The 25,897-nt window shown below is 37.7% G+C and overlaps 1 protein-coding gene across 1 annotated transcript in view; it reads left to right on the forward strand.

Annotated features, from left to right (window-relative positions):
* Window positions 1-318: 318 nt before the first annotated feature.
* The window catches only part of HOATZ (HOATZ cilia and flagella associated protein), a gene marked incomplete at its 5' end in the record, with an annotated part of 38,446 nt that continues 12,867 nt past the window's right edge, over window positions 319-25,897 (forward strand). The window contains 3 exons of the mRNA XM_080640230.1: window positions 319-544; window positions 2,005-2,043; window positions 2,483-2,544. Coding sequence (XP_080496356.1) covers window positions 319-544; window positions 2,005-2,043; window positions 2,483-2,544 — 327 coding nt within the window. The remainder of the gene's footprint in view (window positions 545-2,004; window positions 2,044-2,482; window positions 2,545-25,897) is intronic.

Consider the following 25,897-nt stretch of genomic DNA (forward strand, 5'->3'; position numbering starts at 1 on the left):
CTTTGGGGGAATGGAAGTTGGAGAATAGGGGAGGCAGGTAGAAGGCTGACCTATACAATATGAGCGCTGAAGTGCTTCCCCACTGACTCCAACAGGACAAGACACGCCCCCAGTTGATGTTTTGACTCTCCTATCTGGACTCCATCTAAGACTGGTCCCGAAGCCTGTGGTCACTACAGAAGTGGGCTTCAGAGGGCCCACCCATGCGTGCTGGACCTCAACATCTACAGCGGAAACTAAGGGTTTCCGGCCTGGCCTGTTGCTGCCAACTTGAAGGTTCTCTGAAAGGCGGAGCTTGGAGAAGCGTCCTCAGTTGCCATGGAAGCGAGGCCCGGTGCATGTCCTAGCCATGGAAAGAAGCTCTGTGAAATTTGTCCCCAGGGATTATTAGTATTCAGTGGCTCCTCAGAAAAGGACACCAGCTTGGCCAAGCAGTTTTGGATCACGGCGTCAATGTATCCTCCTAACGAATCCCAGTTGGTGCTGTCGGGCTGTAGCAGTCAGCGTCTGCCGGTGGCCGGGTCCTCTAAGAGCAGTGCCACTGGTGAGTAGCTGCCTCCAGTTTTCATATCTGCCTCCACCTCAGTCAACATGGAAGATACAAGAGCCCCTCCCAGGAGAAACTGTTGAACATAATGCTTTTTCTTTTTTCCATGATGGTTGACATTCAATATTATATTAGTTTCAGGTGTACAGCGTTGTGATTACACATTTATATAACTTACGAAATGATCCCAACACAAGTCTAGTACCCGTCATATATAATTATTACAACATTATTCACTATATTCCCTATGCTTTACTTTACAACCTGTGACTATTTTTATAACTGTCAATTTGTACTTTCCAATCCCTTCACCTTTTTCATCCATCCCATAATACCCGTCGCATCTGGCAATCATCAATTAGTTTTCTGTATTTACGAGTTTGTTTCTGTTTTGTTTGTTCACTTATTTTGTGCTTTAGATTCTACATGTAAGTGAATTCATACGGTATTTGTCTTTCTCTGTCTGACTTACTTCACTTAGCCTCATACTTTCAAGGTCCATCCATGTTGCCCCAAATGGCAAGATTTCATTATTTTGTATGGCTAATATCCCATTGTATATATGTACCACAACTTTATCCATGTATCTATCAAATTTAATTCTAAAATAAGAATCTTTCATTTGACATTTCTAAAACCCTATACCCATGGTCGGCAAACCACGGCTCGCGAGCCACATGCGGCTCTTTGGCCCCTTGAGTGTGGCTCTTCCACAAAATACCACGGCCTGGGCAAGTCTATTTTGAAGAAGTGGCGTTAGAAGAAGTTTAAGTTTAAAAAATTTGGCTCTCAAAAGAAATTTCATTCGTTGTAATGTTGATATTTGGCTCTGTTGACTAATGAGCTTGCTGACCACTGCCCTATACAAATAGTTCTTAAAACTCATCAATTCTTCTACCCAAAAGGATCAGTGGTGTCTTTGTTATATCTAAAAGTACATCTTAAAGTATCCTCTATATCATCTATTTGGCCAAAGAGTATAGAAGCATCTGGGGAAATGTTATTATATCTTGGCTGAAAGGATATTAAGAATAGTCATTTAGCCCTAGCTGGTTTGGCTCAGTGGATAGAGCGTTGGCCTTTGGACAGAAGGGTCCCGGGTTGGATTCCAGTCAGGGCCACATGCCTGGATTGCAGGCTCAATCCTCAGTAGGGGGTGTGCAGGAGGCAGCTGATCAATGATTCTCTCTCATCATTGATGTTTCTATCCCTCTCTTCCTCTCCCTTCTCTGAAATCAATAAAAAAAGTTTATTTTTAATAGTCATTTACATAATTGAGTTCAAACATGAAATTCCTAGTGAAAGTTGAAGGCAGAGTTAACATTAGGAACCAAGTTCCTGGCCTGTAAGACCTTAGTAAGGCCTAAGATGTGGAAACTGTTTTTATAGGTACAGAAAGCTTAAATACCTTTAATGCTGTTGTTTTCTAATGATTTATATTCTTTTGTAATTTTTAGAGAAAAGTTACTTGCAGTCTCTTTCCCTTGAGAAAAACAGTAAGTACCAAGTTTTATGCCTTTCAACATTCTGATTCCAAGATTAATAAAATGCAAAATATAAAGATACAACTTTACCCATTGGCATAACCCTGCCTCGGGAACCACCCTATTTATTCAGAGGAAAATGCCTCTATTCCTATAACATCTTGAATAGGGATGTGGAAATTGAAATCTCTGCTACCAAATACCTTTTCTTGTATCTGGACTCAGGTGTACTCATCTTCTAAAGATTAGAGTTTTTCTGCAGCCATAGCTAATTAATTCCATCTCCAATTATTTATGAATCTGATTTATAAAGTTTTAAGACATAGTACATATTTGTGTTTACCTTCCTACTCTATGTATTACCTTTTAATGTTTATGCAATTTTATATCAATATTATTGTAAAATGAAGATAAAATTATTTCAGATTGAATATGACTTTATTTTCTTTAGAGGGAACAGATGCCATTGCTGAAACCCTAAAGATGGAGGAGAAAAAAAAGTATCTGGAAAAGGTAGGTCAACATTTCAGAAGGTCATCTGATTTTCATTAAGTTTTCTAAATAATCCCAATTATTCTTTTTTAACATCTATATATAAAATTTTTCTACGTCTGGTATGTCTGCTTGAGCAAACAGAAAACCTTTGTTAGAATTTTAATTGAAGATTAAGAAATTCTATTAAACTACCTATTCTCAGTCTCTACAAAAGCCCAAGGATGTATAGGAACAACAGAATTAGAGGGAAATGGAGAAAAATGGATTCACATACTTTCCCAAACCATATACAATGTTTTAAGAACAGAAATATTATAAAATCAGGAAAAATTGAATGTGACTGACTGTCTTAATAAATCAAAATTAAATGAACAGAGGAATGAGTCTGTCACCATTTCCACTAAGGGCTGAAATTAAACACACTGATGTTGTCAAATCAGCTAGACAAGTCTCTTTTTGGCAATATCTTTTGTTTGCTTTTCATGATACGGCCACAGCCTTTAAGTCAGCAATTAATGCAGTGATTTATAGAAATACTTTATTTAGTTAATGGATAAATTCCATTCCTGTAACTGTTTCTGTACTATAAAGGAAAAGACAGAGGATTTGTTTTGGCCTAATGTCTTTAATCATTGCACATATTGGCAAACTCTGAAAGACTTATCGGGAATTCTGCATAAATTACAAAACAATGCATTTGACTTTGCTGATCACATTAATTCTCTTTGTGGACTATTGCTGATTCCTCCAAACAAATTAGGTAATTAGAAACAGTCAGCATTTTCTTCTCTCTCGAGGATATTAGGTACAGTATATTTATACCAGGACTTAAAGTGGGGGAAGGAGCCTCATTTTCATTGAGGCAAAAATCATTAAAAATCATTTCTTCAGCACTTTTGGAGTTTCATTTAATATCATCTTGGAAGGGATTTGAAATAAAATGTTAAAGATACACTATTATCAGTTTTTTCATCTTTTGTCAAACAATTAAGATGATATAGTATAAGCTACAGGTGGATATTCTGCTAATGGACATTATATTAGTTTCTTAGAACTGGTTTCCTTGCCCCAGGTTCTTCTATTAACTTATGAATTATTAATTCCACAGATATTTATTGAGAGCCTCCTCTGTGCCAAGTACAGTACTAGATGCTGGGAATGCAAAGATAAAATGTGGTTCCTGATCTCAAGGAGTTTACAATCTAGTGGGGGAAATAACCAATTAAAGTCAAGAATTATGATACATTATTATGATAGATGTATTCACATAATACTATGGGAACATATTGAAGGACATAAAATCAAGCTTAAGGAATCAAGAACTCTTCTCAGAGCAGTAGGGTTTCAAAAAATGTATAGAGTTGACCAGACTAAAAAAAAATATTCAAAACAGTTCTCTGCACTGCACTAGTTATCTACCTAAATCCCAAATCCAATTATGCTGATTTCCTACTGTATTAGTCTTCTGGGGATGCCCTAACAAAATACCTTAGACTGAGTGGCTTAAACAATAGAACTTCATCTTCTCAGTTCTAGAGGCTGGAAATCTGAGATCAAAGCACAATCAGAGTGGGTTTCTGCTAAAGTTTCTCTGCCTGGCTTATCGATTTCCACCTTCTTGCTGTGCCCTCACATGGCAGAGGGATAGCTCTGGTGTCTCTTCTTATAAGGACACATCCTATCACATTAGGGCTCCACCTTGATAACTTCACTTAACCTTATTACCTTCCTAAAGGCCTTATTTCCAAACACAGTTACACTGAGGGAGTTGGGGGAGGGCCTCAACATAGGGACTTGAGAGGGATACAATTCAGCCCATGCACCTACTGTCATTCTTTTCCATGGCTCTCCATATCTGCAGGGTCAAGACCAAGCCCTTTAACGTGGCATTCCAGTTCCTTTCCAATCTGACCATGACCTGACTGACTTCTCCTGCCACTATCTTCCTTACCTTCCCCACTCCTAATATACCCCTCCCCATTCCTAATGTACCTACTCTCTACAGTTGGTTCTCAAACACCAGGCTAGGCCACATTTTATACCACTCCCCATATGTGCTACCAGAGTGATGGGTAATTTTTGCTAAACCTAAACATTTTATTCTGTATATCTGCCAAATTGTACATTTAGTCAAGTGGGTCTTGCAATACAGTATAGAAGATTATGTTTTGGAGAGTAGAAGACGCCTAACAAAACAGCAATCCAGCAGAAAAGAAAGAGAATGTTGCTGAAACTGTGCCTGGTGAGTATATAGGAGCGTTTAGTTAATCCTGTGTACAGTACAGTTCTCTTCCAACAATGCCATGGTGCAAAAAGTGACCAAGAGAATCCTGCAATGACTGAATGTTTACTGGGATGTAGTATTCCTAACAGCCAATTTAGTGAGTCAATGCTATGCAGTTTACATGTATCTACTCATATTCTCCTTAAAACAACCTCATGATGCATGTACCTGTTTAACCAAACAAAGCTTAAATGATTTCCCAAAGGTCCCACAACTAGGAAGTGGCAGAGCCTAGACTCAAAGCCTGCATCATAACTCCAGAGCCCATGCGCCTCGTTGTGTTGTAATGACTGCGGGCGATGGCATTGTTCAGGCATGCTGTCAAATATTCTAAAATTCCAAACTAAAGTATGAAAACAAGCGTGAGACATATCTTTCCCAGCCCTGCAGTACTATAAGCTGTTTCTTCAACCTGCAATGCACTTTTATGTCTCTACCTATAATTCTCCCCGCCGCCCCCCCCACCACCACCATTTATATCTTCAAGACCAAGCTCAAATGCCACCTTCTCTGTGAAGCCTTCTTAGAGTGACCTCGAGACCAGCAGGTGAAGAGCTTCCTTCTCTCTGCTCCCAGAGCAAGTGCCATGTGCCTCACTCCTAGTATTTGTCACAGTCTCTTATCTGTGTTGCAGCTACTTGTGCATGTTTCTGTCTTTCCCACTAGATTACAAGCCCATAGTGTAGTGAGCTTTGGAGACAAAGTGTTTTGGAAGTTGAACTCTGCCACTTACTATTTGTGTGACTTTGAGCAACCTATTAAACACCCATGAGGCTCAGCTTCCTCAGATATAAAAAGAGAAATGGTAAAAAAAAAAAAAAAAAAAAAAAAAAATACCTACCTCATAGAGTTGATATAAGATGTAAAGTGCCTGGCCACAGTTTGTCCTCAACAAATGTTAATTTTCTTCTTCTCTATGGGGACAGAAGTTATTTCTTTTTTTTTTTTAAAATAAATCTTTATTGTTCAGATTATTATAGGTGTTTCTCTTTTTTTTCCCCCATAGCTCCCCTCCACCTTATTCCCCACCCTAACCCATGCCCTTACCCCCCGCCACTGTCTTCATCCGTAGGTGTAAGATTTTTGTCCAATCTCTTCCCACCCCCTCACACCCCCTTCCCCCTGAGAATTGTCAGTCCACTCCCTTTCTATATCCCTGATTCTATTATATTCACCAGTCCATTCTGTTCTTCAGATTTTTTATTCACTTGATTTTTAGATTCACTTGTTGGTAGGTATGTATTTGATGTCATTTTGTTGTTCATAATTTTTATCTTTACCTTTTTCTTCTTCTTCCTCTTCTTAAAGAATACCTGCCAGCATTTCATGTAATCCTGGTTTGGTGGTGATGAACTCCTTTAGCTTTTTCTTGTCTGTGAAGCTCTTTATCTGACCTTCAACTCTGAATGATAGCTTTGCTGGGTAGAGTAATCTTGGTTGTAGGTTCTTGCTGTTCATCACTTTGAATATTTCTTGCCACTCCCGTAGTTTCTGTTGAGAAATCAGCTGACAGTCGTATGGGTGCTCCCTTGTAGGTAACTAACCGTTTTTCTCTTGCTGCTTTCAAGATTCTCTCTTTGTCTTTTGCCCTTGGCATTTTAATTATGATGTGTCTTGGTGTGGTCCTTTTTGGATTCCTCTTGTATGGGGTTCTGTGTGCTTCCTGAACTTGTAAGTCTATTTTTTTCACCAGGTAGGGAAAGTTTTCTGTCATTATTTTTTCTAATAGGTTTTCAATATTTTACTCTCTCTCTTCTTCTGGCACCCCCAAAATTCAGATGTTGGTACACTTAAAGTTGTCCCAGAGGCTCCTTACACTATCTTCATATTTTTGGATTCTTTTTTCTTTTTGTTTTTCTGGTTGTATGTTTTTTGTTTCCTCATATTTCAGATCTTTGGTTTGATTCTTGGGGTACGTTGATCTACAGTTGAGTTTCTGTATATTCTTTATTTCAGACAGTGTATGCTTAATTTCTGACTGGTCCTTTTCCATTTTTTTGGCATTCTCATTAAGATTCTTAAAGGTCTCACTAAGTTCCTCAGCGGTTTTTAGAAGATTCTTGAGTAACCTTATAAATGTGGTTCTGAACTCTATGTCATCCAGTAGTTTGCTTTCCTCCATTTCTTTCATTTGTGACATGTTTCTTTGTCTCCGCATTTTGCTACTTCCCTGTGTTGATGGAGTGGCTTTGTGTGGTAGGTGACCTATAGGGGCCAGTAGCTCAGCCTCCCCAATCACCTGAGGTGGACGCCTTTGGTACACCCCTTTGTGGGCTGAGTGCAAAGTCTTGGTATAGTTAAGCCTTGATTGCTGTTGGTACACTGGGAGGAATTGACCTCCAGGCCAATTGGCTGTGAGGACCCGCTGTGTCTATAATGGAAGAACTGCTGCGCTGGAGACACGCTTATGGTGCAGGACTTGTTTCTGTGGGACTTTGGTGCTCACTGAGTCTGCCTCTTGAATGTGTCACTTATGGATGTGAGGAGTTGAAATCTGGTGTCTCACACTGACCACTAGGTACACTGGCTTCTGGATCTCTAATGGGGTGCAGGTCAGCTACTGTCTGAGGCCACGCAGCAGGAGCTGCAGCAAGAACTACGGTTTTCTCCTCTTTGCTTGGGGTTTGGAGGTTTTGGAGCTGTCTGACCCGGGCTGCAAGTTTGCTAGGTTAAGCTGTGCTAGGGCAGGTCATTCATATGCTAAAGCCACTGCTTGGAGCTTGGGTGGGTTCATAGATTGTGCAGGGCGGGGTCTCAGGGCGTGACTAGGCTAGGGAGTGGCAAACAGCGATGGCTGCCAGTCAGCCATCTCTGTGTCTCTGACCACGTCCCCGCCTCTCGCGCCCCAGTGCAGTAAATAATTATTCCTGTACGCAGCTCTGCAAGCAAGCCTCCCTCACTTTCTGACCCCACGGCAGACAGTTCAGCTTCTCCCCATAGTAGTTTGGGTCCCCCACGTCTCCCCAGAAACTGGAGTTCGGAGTAATCAGGAGCTTGTCTCCCTTCAGGTTGAAAAAAGCAGCACTCCCAGTTGCCCCTCGCCAGCCTGATTTGCGCGCCTCCGTACCTCAACTTTTCAGCCCTTTTGCACCCCTCAGTGCTGTTTGCTCTTTCCTTCTAGTTGTAGAACTTCCACTCAGCCAGCTTTCCCGTGGTTCTGGGTGATAGACGTTTTGTCTTTTAGTTGTAGTTTTGAAATTGTTGTGCGAGGCAGCAGTTTAGGTGTTTACCTACGCCGCCATCTTGGATCCTCCTCCAGAAGTTATTTCTTATTTGCTTAACCCCATGCCTTTGCAGTTACTGAAACTCAAGTATTTTTTGATTGAATAAATAAATACATAATTGAAGTAATAAATGAATGAAAGTATGCTCTCTATAGTGATATTTCCATTTTGTTTAGCCTTTCAACATATATTCATCAGGCAAATTTTCTAGACTGATAATTTTTGCAAGAATGTTCCCAAAAGCTAATCTGTTTGCAAGTCTGCTTTAGGGCCATTTCTAGTACCTCACCTCTTTTCTTGGTTTTGCTTGTATCTCATGGTTGATATATGATGAGAAGGAAAGATGACTCCCTGTAATTGCTAACACATAAAATCTATTTTGGGTACAACTGTTTTTCTAAGTCTATAGTACTCTCTCTGCATTGCTACCACCATTATTCTAGAATTTTTAGCTTGATGACAGAAAGTAAATGGGAGTAGAAGTTCTTTTAAAACATTTACAATAATCTATTTAATTTGAGAAGATCTTATACATGTTTTGAACATATACATGATAAGTAAATTCCTGGAATAATATTCATTTTAAAATGGAAAACAATATTTCCCATCAATTCTCTTAAAGGTTTTTTTTTCTTCCACTATCTCCTTAAAATTAATGAAAATCTAAAATTTTATTTTTCATCTCTCTTAAAAGTACCTTTATGGCTTTCTCTCCTCAACTGATATTGATTTTTCAGTTGTTGAAATTTTTTGAAGCTTTAATGTTACCCTCTATTTTGGAATATTTTCCAGGTATACATTATAAATGTTTTTGGTTAGTGGACAAAATGCTATTAATCACTTCTATTTCTGTGATGGATATCCATGGCAGGAAATCAAAAACAATTGTGTCTGTCAAGATTAGATGGCTTACTCTGTCCATAAAGGAAACCTGATAGCACTATATGGACCATTATTCTACCTCTGAGAGTTCTAAAGTAGTCTGAAAACATTCTAATAAATGAATAGTCAGCTCATTCTCTGAAATCATAAAACTAATTTGCTTTCTAGTTTTGCCACCTTTTTAGTTATTATCTCTTTATGAAAAGAAGTATAAGTGATGCATTTGCTTGGAGAAGGAAGAAGAGATCAGAGCAGTATTTTAAGGCACATATACACTGAGTGGCCAGATTATTATGACCGCCTGACATTTGTAGGCAAATTAGCCATACACTGCATCATATGGGATATGGAAGCCGAAGGCCTGTTCGAACACCTTTGCTGTCTGCAGTTACCAAGGTAAAACGTCTCCAATTCACACAGGAACACAAGGATTGGACAATCGAGCATTGGAAAAAAGTCATGTGGTCCGATTAATCACATTTCCAGCTGCATCATGCAGATGGCAGAGTGAGAATTTGGCGGAAACAGCATGAAAACATGCACCCCACATGCATGAGTACAACCCTTCAAGCTGGTGGGGGTAGTGTTATGGTTTGGAGCATGTTTTCCTGGCATGATTTGGGCCCTTTAATTCGTGTGGAACAATGTCTGAATAGCACAACATACCTAAGTATCATTGCTGATCAAGTTCATCCTATCATGTTGATGGCATATCCCAATGGAGATGGCTTCTTCCAACAAGACCATGCGCCATGCCATGGTGCTCATATTATGCAGGTATGGTTTCAAGAACATGAGGGAGACTTTACGTTGCTTAGGTGGCCCCCACAATCACCAGATCTCAATCCAATTGAGCATTTGTGGGACGAAGTTAAAAGAGCCATCAGGCAGCTGGTTCCACAACCATTAAATCTCACAGAACTGGACAGTGCTATTCATCAGGCATGGTGTCAGATGCCTTGCATCACCTTTCAACATCTCATGGAGTCAATGCCAAGAAGAATCACCACAGTATTGAAGGCAAAAGGTGGCCCAATGAAGTACTGAAGTACTGACGGGGTGGTCATAATAATCTGGCCACTCAGTGTATATAGATGACATATTTGGAAATATCCACCTGGAATCAAAGTTTTAGCATGAGTAAATATAAAATCCTTTTACAAGGAAATTATTAAATCTGCATATTAACATCTCAGATAAACCCTTTATTGGGGATGGAGTTTTAACCTGTCCTATCACCCAACCTATGCAACCAATACTGTAAGTTTAAACCAAAAGTGAGTTTGCTATCATTTCTGTAAAAAAAAAAAAAAAAAAAAAAAAAAAGCAAAATCATACTATAAGAACATTCTTTGAAGAAGAAGAATCTAAGAGGCTTCACAAGGTGTTTTCTTAGGCACTGAAGCATGAAAGTGGAAATAAAATTTTAATGGTATTCTTTGTTATCCTACAGCATGTCAAACTAAAAGGCTAACACGAGCCAAATAAACAAGGTTTAAGTTTATGTGAACTGCAAAAACACAAAAGCTTCAATTTTCATAGAAATGTAGGTTTATTTTGATAGAGACATGCTGAATACAAAGGGCTAAAATAAATGAGTAATCATTAACAAAAAATAATAGAACATTTTAATAAACATTTTTTCTTGAACATTAACTTACCAGACACTGAATAACGCACAAATTAATAAGCGTAACACAAATATACCTATTTTTCTTGTTCTCTGAAAGTGAAATATTTCCTGTTGCACATATCAAATAGGTCAGTCCAAGACTAATGATGAGGCAATCGGCTGCTAAAATATTCTCTGCTAGTATTAGTAGAGAGAAATGGTACACCTGCATGTAAGGCACATACAGGAAATGAAAGCAACACAATTATAGTAATCATTCATTAGTGAATGTTGTAGTTCGTTATTAATAATTATGTATAACAGGATATTGTAAGAATTAAGTTATGAAATTTTTATTAAAACCTTTCTTTTTTAATTTAATAAATATTTATTGTTCAGATTATTACAATTGTTCTTCTTTTTCCCCCCATAGGTCCCCTCCACCAGTGTTCCTACCCCACCCTCTGCCCTTACCCCGCCCCCACTGTCCTCATCCATAGGTATACGCTTTTTGTCCAGTCTCTTCCCACACCCCCCAAACCCCTTTCCCCCCTGAGAATTGTCAGTCCACTCCCTTTCTATGCCCCTGATTCTATTATATTCACCAGTTTATTCTGTTCATCATATTTTTTTATTCACTTGATTTTTAGATTCACTTGTTGATAAATATGTATTTGTTGTTCATAATTTTTATCTTTACCTTTTTTTTCTTCTTCCTCTTCTTAAAGAATACCTTTCAGCATTTCATATAATACTGGTTTGGTGGTGATGAACTCCTTTAGCTTTTTCTTATCTGTGAAGCTCTTTATCTGACCTTCCATTCTGAAGAGTAGCTTTGCTGGGTAGAGTAGTCTTGGTTGTAGGTTCTTGCTATTCATCACTTTGAATATTTCTTGCCACTCCGTTCTGGCCTGCATAGTTTCTGTTGAGAAATCAGCTGACAGTCATATGGGTGCTCCCTTGTAGGTAACTAACTGTTTTTCTCTTGCTGCTTTTAATATTCTCTCTTTTTCTTTTGCTCTTGGCATTTTAATTATGATGTATCTTGGTTTGGTTCTCTTTGGATTCCTCTTGTTTGGGGTTCTGTGTGCTTCCTGGACTTATAAGTCTATTTCTTTCACCAGGTGGGGAAGTTTTTGGTCATTATTTCCTCAAATAGGTTTTCAGTATCTTGCTCTCTCTCTTCTTCTGGCACCCCCATAATTCTGATGTTGGTACGCTTGAAGTTGTCCCAGAGGCTCCTTACACTACCTTCATATTTTTGGATTCTTTTTTCTTTTTGCTTTTCCAGTTGAGTGTTTTTTGCTTCTTTGCATTTCAAATCTTTGACTTGATTCTTGCGATCCTCTAGTCTGCTGTTAGATGTCTGTATAATATTTTTTTATATCAGTCAGTGTATGCTTAATTTCTAGTTGGTCCTTTTTCATATCCTCAAGGGTCTCACTAAATTTATCGGCCTTTTCTAGAAAATTCTTGAAAAACCTTATAACCATGGTTTTGAACTCTATATCCAGTCGTTTGCTTTCTTCCATTTCTTTCATTTGTGATCTGTTTCTTTGTCTCCGCATTTTGGCTGCTTCCCTGTGTTGATAGACTGGCTTTGTGTGCTAGGTGTCCTATAGGGCCCAGTGGCTCAGCCTCCCCAGTTACCTGAGGTGGACACTCTTGGTGCACCCCTTTGTGGGCTGTGTGAACAGTCTTGTTGTAGTTAAGCCTTGATTGTTGTTGGTATCACTGGGAGGAATTGACCTCCAGGCCAACTGGCTGTGAGGATCAGCTGTGTCTACACTGGGAGAACTTCTGTGCTGGAGACACCCTTATGAGACAAGATTTGCAAAAGCCTCTGTACTCAGCTTGGATGGGACGGAGTCTCAAGGCAGAGCAGACAGCACCAGTTTCCCATCAGCCCTGCCCTAATAGGCCCCTGTGTCTCAGTGTCCCATGGTAATCACTGCAAGCACCTCTGGGAGAAAGCCGCCCTTAAGTTCCACCCACTGCCAGACAGTCCACTTTCTCCCCGAATGAGTCTGGGTCTCCAGAGTCTCGCCCAGAACTGGAGTTCAGTGTAGTTGGGAGCTTTGTCTCCCTCCCACTTGAGAAAGCCAGCCGGTACTCAGTTGCCCACCCTCTCCACGTGCACCTCAGTACCTCTGCCTACCACAGTTCTTCTGAGTCTCAGTGTGCTTTTCTCCCTCTTAACAGTCCAGCCCCTCCCCAAAGGAGTCTGCATTCCCAAAGTCTCGCCCGGAACTGGAGTTCAGCACAGTCGGGACCTTTTGTCTCCCTCCCACTTGAGAAAGCCAGCCACGCACTCAGTTGCCAGTCCTCTCCACGCGCTCGTCTCAGTACCTCTGCCTCCTGCAGCTCCTCTGAGTCTCAGTGTGCTTTTCTCTTTCCTTCTAGTTGTAGAATTTCCACTCAGCCAGCCTTCCTGTGGTTCTGGATGATGTCCGTTTTCTTTTAGTTGTAGTTTTGAAATTGTTGTGTGAGGCAGCAGTTTAGGTGTTTACCTATGCCGCCATCTTGGTTTCTCCTAAAACCTTTCTTACATACCGTTATATTGGCTGGCCTGCAAAAATATTCATTGTGGGCTGCATGTGGCCCGCGGGCCGCAAGTTTGACATGCTTGTCCTACCCTTTCAAAGTTATTGTCCTAGAGTCAAACCAGAGATGTAGGGAATTCAGATAAAGAAAATCCTCTTTGGTGTCAGATTGATCAGGATTGGCTTCCCAGACAAAACTAAATTTTCTCAGTAACAGTGTTATCTGCTTTATTTTAGTTTTGCTTTTCCACCCCAATGTAATATTAACAGAGTTCCTTTCCCCCCATAAGACAAATACCACTAGAAATGGTGGATTTCTCTTTCATCAACAAAATATACTTAGTCACTTAAATTATTGTTCCTAATTTATCAAATAATTCAGATGGAAGAATCATAAAAACAGACTGTGCATTCACAATAACAAGCAAATGTTTTGGTAGCTAACGATAGTTAAAAGATTATATGAATACTAATCACTCTTTTATATCATCTACAGTACCACTTTGTTTTCAAACATTATTTAATCTTGGAGAACATGTTCAGTTGAGAGATGAAGTCCCCCCCCCCCCCACCGCCTTAATCTTTAGTAACACTTACAGTCAATGAAACATACTTGGGGAAAAGAGTGAGATTTGGGATCAAGTGGCTGAATTCATTGCCCCAGACAGCCCCAGCCTCAGAGTTGGATAAGGCCGTGCCCCCAACTGCATCTCTTCCTCTTTTTTCCAAAGGTCTGTATACTTTATTTTCTATACACATTCACCTTAAGAACAAAATTAAAACCCCACAGTACAATTGGACAGGGACCCATATTAATTATCTGTTTGCAATGATTGAATGAAACGATCAAATGCAGAATGAAGCAAAAAAAGGATCACGTATTTTTTTAAATAAATGCAGAACTATCCATTTGATTTCTGTTACATGAAGCATTAATGTTCAAATTAGTTGATACCTTAAAAGCAGCAGGAGTTATTAGAGAGCTGTATTATTTTGTGGGTCAGATGACTCAGAAAAGAATTATGGCATACCTGAAATCAATAATATAACATTATTTCCCTTTGCCTCTATCAAAGACAAGATGAAAAATCATGGGCAAGTTATATTGGAACAGATAATAAAGTTAAACAATTTATGTATCTATATTTACTTCATCATTTGACCATTTTTCTATGGGAAGGCGTGTTAGTCACATTAAATGTAGTCAAGAATACCCTCAGAGCCTGAGGTGATACAATCATTCATTTGTTTGGCTCGAGATTTTACATCCACTCTGTTTGTAATATTTTCAAATTCACTTACTTGCTACGATTTATCTGTAACTCCAAAGTCAATGCCCGTGGTGCTTCCGTGGTCATTGGTGGACACCCACAGAACAGTGAGCACTTTGCATTGCCCAAACACGTTTCTAGCTGAGGATGAATAGGTGATGGTGCTCTGCTTCCTATTTCAGCTCTTACACTACGAACAGGTTTCCTTTCTGCAGTTTATTTAGTGCCACGTCTTTAGCTTTTTGAAAAATGATTTTACTGTTTAAGAAAAGCCTCCAAGTGCTGAAATGCTGTCTAGTGTTCCTAAGTGCAAGAAGTTGTCATATGCTTTATGGGGAAAATACATGTATTAGATAAGCTTTGTTCAGACATGAGTTATAAATAAATGATGCTGGTTTTGGGTTCTAGATTGATAAATCAATAGTATATTTTAAATAAGGTGTCTTTAAAGACAAACACACATCAAAAAAGTTATATATTGATTCTTTGATGAAATTTAATCAAAGGCAGGCAGGAAGCTAGGAACAATGGTTCAGTATTTGCTAATTCAGTGTTCACAGCAACTTTTTAAACCATAGCTACCGCGAATGAAAATTGGCTACACTAAAATTGGTTGAACTGTAGTTTAATATACAAAGTATTTTACTATCTGCCTCCTGCCTCACCTCTGAGCTTCATTTACCACCATTCCTTTTTAAGTGCAATTCATACAATAACTTTTTTAAAAATTATTTTTAGAGAGAGAGAGAGACATCAATGTGATTGAGAGAAACATCGATTGGTTGCTTCCTGCATGCACCCCAACCAGGGATCAAACCCACAATCTGGGTATGTGCCCTGACTAGGAATAGAACCTGCCACCTTTTGGTTCATGGGACGATGTTCCAACCAACTGAGCCACACTGGCCAGGGCCATACTATAGCCATTTTGAACCACTTGTAGTTTCAAGAACCCACAAAGGTGTTTCATACCTCCATGACATTGAGCCTACCATTTCTTCTACCTGGAAATGCCTTTCTCCCATTCTTTCCATTTAGGTAATGCCTGCTTTTACTCTAAAACTATTCAATGGTCACATGCAAATCTTTTCTTACCCTCACATATTCCCCAGTCTGCTACAAAGGCCCCTTCCTTTGTGCTTCCCTAGGACCCTGTACATGCCCCTGCCATAGTCCTGACATATAGTGCTGTGGTGTGGTTGATGTATTTCTTCTGCAAGCTCTACATTCCTTAAGGGAAAGGATCATAACTTCTTTGACTTTATAATCACAGGGCCTGTCAAATAGTAGATGATCCCCTAACCCAGTGGTTGGCAAACCACGGCTCGCGAGCCACATGCGGCTCTTTGGCCCCTTGAGTGTGGCTCTTCCACAAAATACCACGGCCTGGGCGAGTCTATTTTGAATAAGTGGCGTTAGAAGAAGTTTAAGTTTAAAAAATTTGGCTCTCAAAAGAAATTTCAATCGTTGTACTGTTGATATTTGGCTCTGTTAACTAATGAGTTTGCCAACCACTGCCCTAACCTATCAAACACATGCTTACAAATTAATACATGGATGATTTAACTTGTCTGAACAAGGATCCTGCATGATAGCCTAGTTCCTTGAGTTAGATGTCATATGAGGTACTCATTTCATAAGAGGACAATGCAAAATAGGATTGACCAAGACTCAGAGGCCTCACAGATTCACATGTACTGAACAGACCTGCAGGCAGTTGTGTGAAAGGATGTGCAAGCAATAGACGAGAGTGAAAATGCATCAGTGTGAGAGGAACATTGGTCACAGAAGAAAGTCACAGCAGATGAGCATTGTATGTTCTCTGAAGGAAGTGATACCAGAAAAAGGCAATAGTTAGAAATTTAAAATCATGGTGTTAAGTTTCAACCACATGTAAGAGAAGCCTTGATGTGGTAATTAGGACACAGGGTCAGGAGTGGAAAATAAGGCAGGACCACTGTCCCAGTGTAGCTGAGATTCTAGACAAGGTGCTGAACACAAGGAACAGACAGTTTTCCATATACTACAACTTTGGAACAAGTGAGAGGCTTGACTATACAAAAGAAAGCAAAGTCCTAGAAGTATATACTCTTCCTCCAAACTACAGTCACATTGTTAAACACTTGAGTTATTTCCTGAAAACTACTTTAAAGCCATCAATATTTAAGACAAACAAATTGAAATAACTATGGTAATTTGGGGTAGAGGGGATTATAAGCCAAAAAATATTGTTCAAAAATCAAGTTACAAACAGTTGATTCTATTATTGAAATAAACTTTTTTAAAATGTTATTTTCTTTTTAACAGTAATCCAGTAATTTATTTTTAAAAACCTAGAAGTTATTTAGGATACTACAGCAGTCCCTCCTTATCCACAAGAGATATGTTCCAAGACCTCCAATGGATGCCTAAAACCACAGATAGTACTGAGCCCTACCTATACCAGGGTTTTTTCCTAATCATTCATACCTATGATAAAGAGTAATTTATAAATTAGGCACAGTGAAAGATAACAATAACTATAATTATTAATCAATTAAACATTTATAACAATATACTGTAATAAAAGTTATAGTTATGTGAATGTGGTCTCTCTCAAAATATCTTCTATTTTTTTTGAAGGGGCACTTGGATCAAAATAACTTATTGTACCTTCTTCTTGTGATTGTGTGATATGACACAATGCCTAAGTGATGAGATAAGGTGAGGTGAATGACATAAGGCATTAGGAATTAGGATATTACAAGGGTTACTTGCACGCAAGCACTGCAATATCATGACAGTCAATCTGATAACTGAGACAGCTAACTAACTAACGTGTGGGTACCATATACATCATGGGTACGCTGGACAAAGGCATGATTCACATCCCAAGTGGGACAGATTGGGAGGGCATGAGGTTTTATCATACCACTCAGAACAATCCACAATTTAAAACTTATGAGTTGTTTATTTCTGGGATTTTCCATTTAATCTTTTTGGATCAAGGTTGACCACAGGTAACTGAAACCATGGGAAGCAAAACTGCAAATAAGGGGTAGGAGGGACTACTGTATATCTAAACTTTGAAACTTTTATTTATATAAAGGATCAATTTTTAGAGCACTGAGTAAGTTAAAACAAAGAAAAACAATTGTGTTAGGTACTGGAGCACAACAATAAATAACAGCAACAAAAAAGAAAACATGTTTTAAATATACAAATTCTGTCCTTAAATAAAATTTGCAATCTAATCAGAGAGAGATATTTATGAAAGAATTCTACATGGTGTTAGGAAAACATTTAATAGGGCAATATAGATCCAACCAAGAAAATTAGGGAGGATTTCTGAAAACTTTAAGCTGAGATTTGACGGAAGAGTGGGCATTAATTAGGCCAGAAAGAGGGGTGAAGAGAGCATTGGGAGAGCATTTCAGGCATAGAAACAGCTATGCAAAGACCCTGTGCTTCAGAAGGCTAAGCACCTTTCAGAAGCTGAATGATCAGTATGGTAATGTGAAGCCATCGAAGGCCTTTAGGTTAGGGGATGATAATATCAGATTTGTTTGAAAAAGTTCAGGAGATGTGATACGTAGAATGGGTTAAAAGTGCAGAGGAGAAGGGAGGAACCAGAGTGGAGGCCATTGCAATCATCTGTTGGGAGGTGATGGTAGCTTGGATTAGGAAAAAGATATTTGAGAGATATGTAGCAAGTAAAAAAAACTGGGACTTCACTTACATATTGGACATGGAAGGTGAGGCATGGCAAGGTATCAGAGATAACTCATAGCTTTCTGGATTGCTGAACAGGATTATGATGCCATTTTGTGAAACAAGGAACATTAAATGAAGGTCAGGTATTGGCATTTATTGGAAAGAAGTGAGGGGTTAAAAGTTCAGTTTAGACCAGGAGTGGGGAACCATTTTCTGCCTAAGGCCATTTGGATATTTATAACATCATTAGAGGGCCATACAAAATTATCAACTTAAAAATTAGCCTGCTATATTTGGTCAAACATTTAATTAACTCACCCCTAATGCCTTGGCAGGGCCAGACCAAATGATTTTGTGGGCCTTATACAGTCCACAGGCTGGATGGTCCCTACTCCTGGATTATTAGACTTACTGAATTTCAGGTACCTTTGAGATAAGCCAATTTGAGCTTTCAGACAGGCCTGTGAATATATGGGCTAGAGAAGTATGGGCCAGGGATGAGATAGAGTCACCTGGATGGGGAATCCAAACTTAAGAGCAAGGCAGGAAAGACATACCTGAAAGATGAAGTTAGTCCCATTCGCCCATTTATCATACCTATGTAACATCAACATGATGAAAGCCTTAATTATTTGTTTGCTAAGGACCTTAATTATTTGTTTACTTTGATAATTATTGCAGGCTGAATCATCAATAGTATGTAATTCAATCATATATAGAAGTACCCTTAGTATATCTATCTATAGTTTATTGAATTTTAAAATGTAATGCTCATTTTATGCTCATGTTTTTTTCAACATTAAAATTCAGATCTCACTTAATTCCTTTAAAAAATAAGTGCAGCCCTAACCAGTTTGGCTCAGTGGATAGGCAGCCGTGGGCAAACTACGGCCCACGGGCCGGATCCGGCTGTTCTATCCGGTTCTCTTCCTCTCCCCTCCGCTCCTTTACTTTGAATTTATATTAGTTCACACAAACACTCCATCCATGCTTTTGTTCCGGCCCTCCGGTCCAGTTTAAGAACCCATTGTGGCCCTCGAGTCAAAAAGTTTGCCCACCCCTGGGAGCGTCGGCCTGTGGACTGAAGGGTCCTGGGTTCGATTCCAGTCAAGGGCATGTACTTTGGTTGCAGGCACATCCCCAGCAGGGGGTGTGCAGGAGGCAGCTGATCGATGTTTCTGACTCTCTGTCCCTTTCCCTTCCTCTCTGTAAAAAATCAATAAAATATATTTTTTTTAAAATAAGTGCATTTTAAAGCAATATTAAAGCAGTTTTTAAAATCACTTTTATGCATTTGTTTTGTGTAAATTTTTTAAAACAAGAATTATGTTCTTGAAGTAATTATTATTGGTTTTCTGTTAAGATATATGTAATAGAACTAAGAAAAAAAATGTAACAGAACCAAGAAAATACACATTTTCCTTCTTCGGAACAGATAAATTCATATTTTGTTGAAACATACATTTAAGAAAAATGCTATGGACTTCCTCTTATGTAATGACTGATATGTTCTTCTCATTTTAGTAAGCTGTCATTTTTCTATGAAAATTATATATGTCGGAGCTGGGAAATGAGCCAGGGTCAAGTAATTTCCAGGAAGTACTGAAAGGTGCTTAGACATGTATTTTTTTCTGCAAGTCAGCATTCTCCCTCTCTCCAATTAATATTCCTCTTACATCTTTCATCCACTCCCATAGATTGCCGTGTTAGGTCTTCGTTCTAAAAATCAGGTTAGTGCTAGAAAAAGCCTTTCACTTATTATTCAGACTGTCTTTTAAAGTGCACAGCAGGTCATTTGAGGTCTAACAGTTCTGTATCTTATTGTAACATATAAATTTACTATATGAAAATTATAGAATGTACATATCAGATTTCAAGGAATAGACACGGGGAATGGTAGTAAATTCATAGAATATATTCATTGTTGAAGCATTCTGTTATCAGAATCAACAAGCTAGGAGATGCATACTGCCTTTTGGAATCAAGCCCAAAATGAGACTTTTTACTAATACATAGTTTTACTGTAAGCAAGAAAAAGTCTCACCTTCCTCAAGATAGCATTTGTAACATAAAATAGAAACAGAACCCACTAAGAATTAAGACTGTCCAGGTGTTAGGTGATATCTCATTGTGTTTTTAATTTGCATTTCTCTAACGATTAGTGACTTTGAACGTCTTTCCATATGTCTATTGGCCATCTGTATATCCTCTTTAGAGAAGTGTCTATTTAGGTCCTCTGCCCATTTTTTTTTTTTTTTATGATTGCTTTTTGGTGTTAAGTTGTGTGAGTTATTTTTGAAAAAAAATGTTTTTATTGATTTCAGAGAGAGGGGGAGAGATAGAAACATCAATGGTGAGAGAGAATCGATTGGCTGCCTCCTGCATGCCCCCTACTGGGGATTGAGCCTAGAACCCAAATTCTGCCTAGGAATAGAACCCAAATGTGACTTCCTGGTTCATGGGTTGATACTCAACCACTGGGAAACACTGGCTGGGCAAGTTGTGTGAGTTCTTTATATTTTTTGGTTATTAATCCCTTATTGAATGTATCATTGGCAAATATCTTCTATTCAGTAAATTGTCTTTTCATTTTGTTGATGGTTTCCTATACTGGGCAAAAAAAGATTTTTTTTTATATAGTACCATTTGTTTATTTTTTCTTTTGCTTCCCTTGTTTACGGAGACATATCTAAAAAAATGTTACTTAGTGATGTCAATAGTGTACTGCTTATGTTTTCTTCTAGGGTGTTTTATGGTTTGAAATCTTGCATTTAAATCTTTAATCCCATTTTGAGTTTATTCTTTTATATAGTATAAGAAAGTGGTCAAGTTTCATTTTTTTGCATATATATATATATATATATATATATATATATATATATGTATATCTCCAATTTTTTTTCAAAACCACTTATTGAATAGACTGTCTTTACCCCTTGTATATTTTTTCCTCCTTTGTCATAGATTAATTGACCATATAGGCATAGGTTTATTTTTTGACTCTCTATATTCTGTTCCATTGATCTATCGTCTACTTTTGTGCCAGTACCATGCTGTTTTAATTACTACAGTCTTGAGAATAGTTTTATAGCAGATAGCATGATACCTCCAACTTTGTTCTTCTTTCTGAAGATTGATTTAGCTATTCAGGATTTTAAAATTATTTATTCTAGTTCTGTGAAAAAAAAATGACATTGGTATTTTGATAGGGATAACATTGAATCTATAAATTGTTTAGGGCAGCATGGACATTTTAACAATGTTATTTCTTCCTATCCATGAGCACACTATATGCTTCAATTTCTTTATGCAATGTCTTATTATTTTCCAAGTACAGTTCTTTGACCTCCTTGTTTAAATTTATTTTTAGGTATTTTTTTAATCCTCACCTGAGGACATGCTAAGAGAGAGGAAGAGAGAAGTGAGGGAGAAAGGAGAGAGACAGAGAGACAAAGAGAAAGGAAGGATAAACACTGATCGGTTGCCTTCTGTATGTGCCTGACGGGGGATCAAACCCAAAACCCAAGTATGTGCTGTGCCCTGACCAGCAATAGAACCAGCAACCTTTTGGTGCACAGAACAGCACTCAACCAACTGAGCAAGTCTTGCAACTGATATCTGAATATTAATTTTGTATCATGCTAATTTACTAAATTCATTTACCAGCTCTAATAGGTTTTTTTGTGTGCAATCTTCTCTATATGTAGTATGATGTCATCTGCAAATAATGACAGTTTTACTTTTTTCTTTCCAATTTGGATACCTTTTATTATGCTTTTACTTGTTTGATTTCTGTGGCTAGAACTTCCAAAACTATATTGAATAGAAGTGGTAAAAGTTGACATCCTTGTTTTGTTCCTGACCTTAAGGAAAATAATTTTAAGTTTTAATGTTAGCTGTGGGTTTGTCATATACAGCCTGTATTGTGTTGAGGTATGTTTCCTCTATTCCTACTTTTTTGAGAGTTTTTATCACAAAGTGAGTTTGTCAAATGCTTGTTCTGTTTCTGTTCATATGATCATATGATTTTTATCCTTCGTTTTTATGTGGTGTATCACATTAATTGATTTGTGAATATTAAACCAATGTTGCATCCCAGGATAAATACCACTTGATCATGGTGTATGATCTTTTTATTATTTTTTTTTTGAAATATTTTATTGATTTTTTACAGAGAGGAAGGGAGAGGGATAGAGAGTTAGAAACATCGATGAGAGAGAAACATCGATCAGCTGCCTCCTGCACACCTCCCACTGGGTAGGTGCCCGCAACCAAGGTACGTGCCCTTGACCGGAATCGAACCCGGGACCTTTCAGTCCGCAGGCTGACGCTCTATCCACTGAGCCAAACCGGTTTCGGCAGTGTATGATCTTTTTAATGTATTGCTGAATTCAGTTTGCTAATATTTTGTTGAGGACTATTCTTTACTCTTTAAGCTTTTTATTTATTTATTTATTTTTGCAAAGTGCTACATGATACCATAAAATAAGTAATTAACTTTGAAGAAAGCTGGCCCTAAACTGGATTAGCTACCCCTGCTGTGTATTCCCATAGCACACATTTTCTACTAGAATAAAAATTTTACTGTGAGAGCAGAGACTCTATCTGTCTTCTTCATCATAGTTAACCCTAATTAATTCTTCCTTTTCAGAATAAAGAAACCATTCTGTAAGTGTGTGTTAGGTGTAAATATACAAAAATCTCTACTATGGGTTTGAAGTAGATCAGCAAGAGAAGCATAGGATATGGAGTCAAACAGAACTGGGAAGTTACTAGTTAGATAAGTGAAACTGAGGAATGTTGCTAATTTTTATGTGGTTGAGTTCATTTTATCTATAAAGAGATAATAATAACATCATCTACCTCACTGTGTTAGGAGGATTAAATGAGTAATTCCTCACACAGGCTTGATATCCAGAAGTTACTCAATGAAACTGTTTTTATCTTCTCTGTTTTCTCTATTTTTTTCCAGCCATAATTGAAAAATAAAATTTTAGCAGGTACAAAATAAGCTTTAGTATTAACTGAAATGCTTTGATTAAAGTGGTACATTTCAAAGGTGGTGAGTAGATTACTAGAGGCATAGTCAGTCAAGTGTGCACATCGGTTTAAAAGATACAATCAAGATTGGCTTGCTCATACTGTTAAAGAGCCTCTCCTGTTATTTTCCCTTAATCCTCTTTATGTATCAACTGCAAAAGAAAAGTTACCACTAGAGATATATTTTAACTATGGAGCAAAAATATGTGGGCAAAGTTGATTTAACACTTGCAGGTAAATAAAAGTCATTGAATTTATCATAATGCCTCTCTTCAGATTAAGAGGTGAATGCCGTAATGATCCTGAAGGTCTGGGTCAGTGGCTCTCAACCAGACACTATCAAAAATTAACCAGGAAAGGAATATTTGCAAATACACATACCCTTTGCAACAGTTCTTAAAAACATAGAAAAAGACTCCAGTATAGAAGCTAACTTACTAAAGCCAAAGCACTATTAGAAATGGTAAATAATACAGCAAGTAGACCCAATTCCATCCAAAGCAAGCTCAACTGATGAGTAAAATGTGGACTAAAATGGAAATTATTAATATGGCCCTGATTTGCATAAGTACTGTAAGTCTGGTTTGCTTGTTACTTTTGTTTTTGTGTTGGAGTAAATGTGTGGTCCTATTTTTAAAATTCTTTTTTAAATATTTCTTATTTTTCAATTATAATTGGCATACAATACTATATTAGTTTAGATATACAACCCAGTGACCTGATATCTATATAACCTAGGAAGCAATCACCTCAATAAATCCATGACTCATCTGGAACCACAGATAGCCACCACAACATCATTGACTATGTTACCTATGAGATACTTTACATCCTCATGACTATTTTGTAAATACCAATTTGTGCTTCTCAATCCTTTCACCTTTTCACTCAGACTCTAAACCCCCCTTCTTCTAGCAACCATCAAAACGTTCTTTGTATCTATGAGTCTGTTTCTGTTTTGTTTGTTCATTTATTTTGTTCTTTAGATTCCACAGATAAGTGAAATCATATGCTATTTTTCTCTGTCTGATGGATTCACTCAGCACCACACCTTCTAGATCTATCCATGTTGTCACAATTGGAAAAATTTCACTTTTTTTATGGCTAATATTCCATTTCAAATATATACCTCATCTTCTTTATCCTTTCAGCTATTGATGGCACTTAGGTTGCTTCCATATCCTGACTATTGTAAATAATGCTGCAATGACCATATGGATGCATATGTCTTTTTGAATTAGTGTTTTGGGTTTCTTCAAATAAATGCCCAGAAGTAGAATTTCTGGGACCTTTTTGACTCTTGTTACAGCCTTTGTTTTAAAGTCTATTTTATTCAGTATAACTATTGCTACCCCAGATTTTTTATTCATTTTTATTTTCATGAACTTTTTCAATCCCTTTTCTTTCAGCCTGTGTGCATCTTTCAAACTGAAGTGAATTTCTTTTAGACAGCATATATATGGGTCTTATTTCCTTATACATTCAGACATCCTGTGTCTTTTGATTGGAGCACTTAATCTATTTGCATTTAAAGTAATTGTTGATATATATGTACTTATTGCCATTTTATTTATTGATTTATTTATTTACTTATTTATTTATATCCTCACCTGAGGATATGTTTATTGATTTGAAAGAGAGAGGGAGAGGGATAAAGAGGTCATCAATGTGAGAGAGAAACATCAATCTACCACCTCCCGTATGCACCTGACTGGGATTGAACCTGCAACCTTTTGGTGTATGGGATAACAGTCCAACTAACTGAGCCAATCAGCCAGGCCTGCCATTTTATTATGTATTTGATCTTTGTTTTTCTTCTTCTTAAAGAAGACCCTTTAACATCTCTTGTGATGATGGTGGTGGTGAACTCCTTTAGCTTTTACTTGTCTGGGTAGTTCTTTATCTGTCCATTGATTCTAAAACTAGCCTTGTTGAGCAAAGTAATCTTGGTTATAGGTCCTTGCTTTTCATCATTTTGAACATTTCTTGCCAATTCTTCTGGCCTTCAAACTTTCTGTTGAGAAATCAGCTGATAGTTGTATAGGCACTCCCTTGTAGGTAACTAACTGCTTTTCTCTTGCTGCTTTAAAGATCCTCTCTTTGTCTTTACCCTTGGCATTTTAAATATATCTCTTGGTGTGGCCCTCTTTGGATTTATCTTGTTTGGGACTCTCTGCTCTTCCTGGACTTGTGTGTCTATTTCCTTTGCCATTTTAGGGAAGTTTTCTATCATTTTTTTCTAATAAGTTTTCAATTTCTTGTTCTCTTTTCCTTCCACCACCCCCATGATGTGAATGTTGATATGCTAGAAGTTGTGCTTATTACCTCTTTCATATTGTTGCTTTTATATTATTAGTTATTTCTCTTTCAATTTTGGATTGATTCTTATTTTCCTTCTAACTTTCTTCCCTTTTCACTTGTTTCTTAATTTTCCATTTTATCTTTTTTTGTAATATGATAATTTACAGTTATTAACATCTCTCAAAGTACTATTTTAGTTGCATCTCATAAGCTAAATACTGTTTTCATTATTATTCCTTTTAAGTATTTTTAAATTTATATTTTGATTTATAATTTGCCCCATGAATTATTTTTAAGTATGCTTTTTAATTTTCCAATTTATGAAGTCTTCTTAAATCATCTGTTTTTTATTTATAACTTAATTATGTTGACATCAGAAACAGTTCCTATCTCCTACTAAACTAAGAGCTATCTTTATGTCAAGGTCCTGGATATGATGCCATTCAACTTTCTTACCCTGTGTACTTCTATCTCAGTCAAGCCAGGCTTATCACCATCTTTAAGCAACTTTAAGCTCATAT

The sequence above is a fragment of the Plecotus auritus genome (genome assembly GCF_963455305.1).
Source record: "Plecotus auritus genome assembly, chromosome: 9".
NCBI lineage: Eukaryota > Metazoa > Chordata > Mammalia > Chiroptera > Vespertilionidae > Plecotus > Plecotus auritus.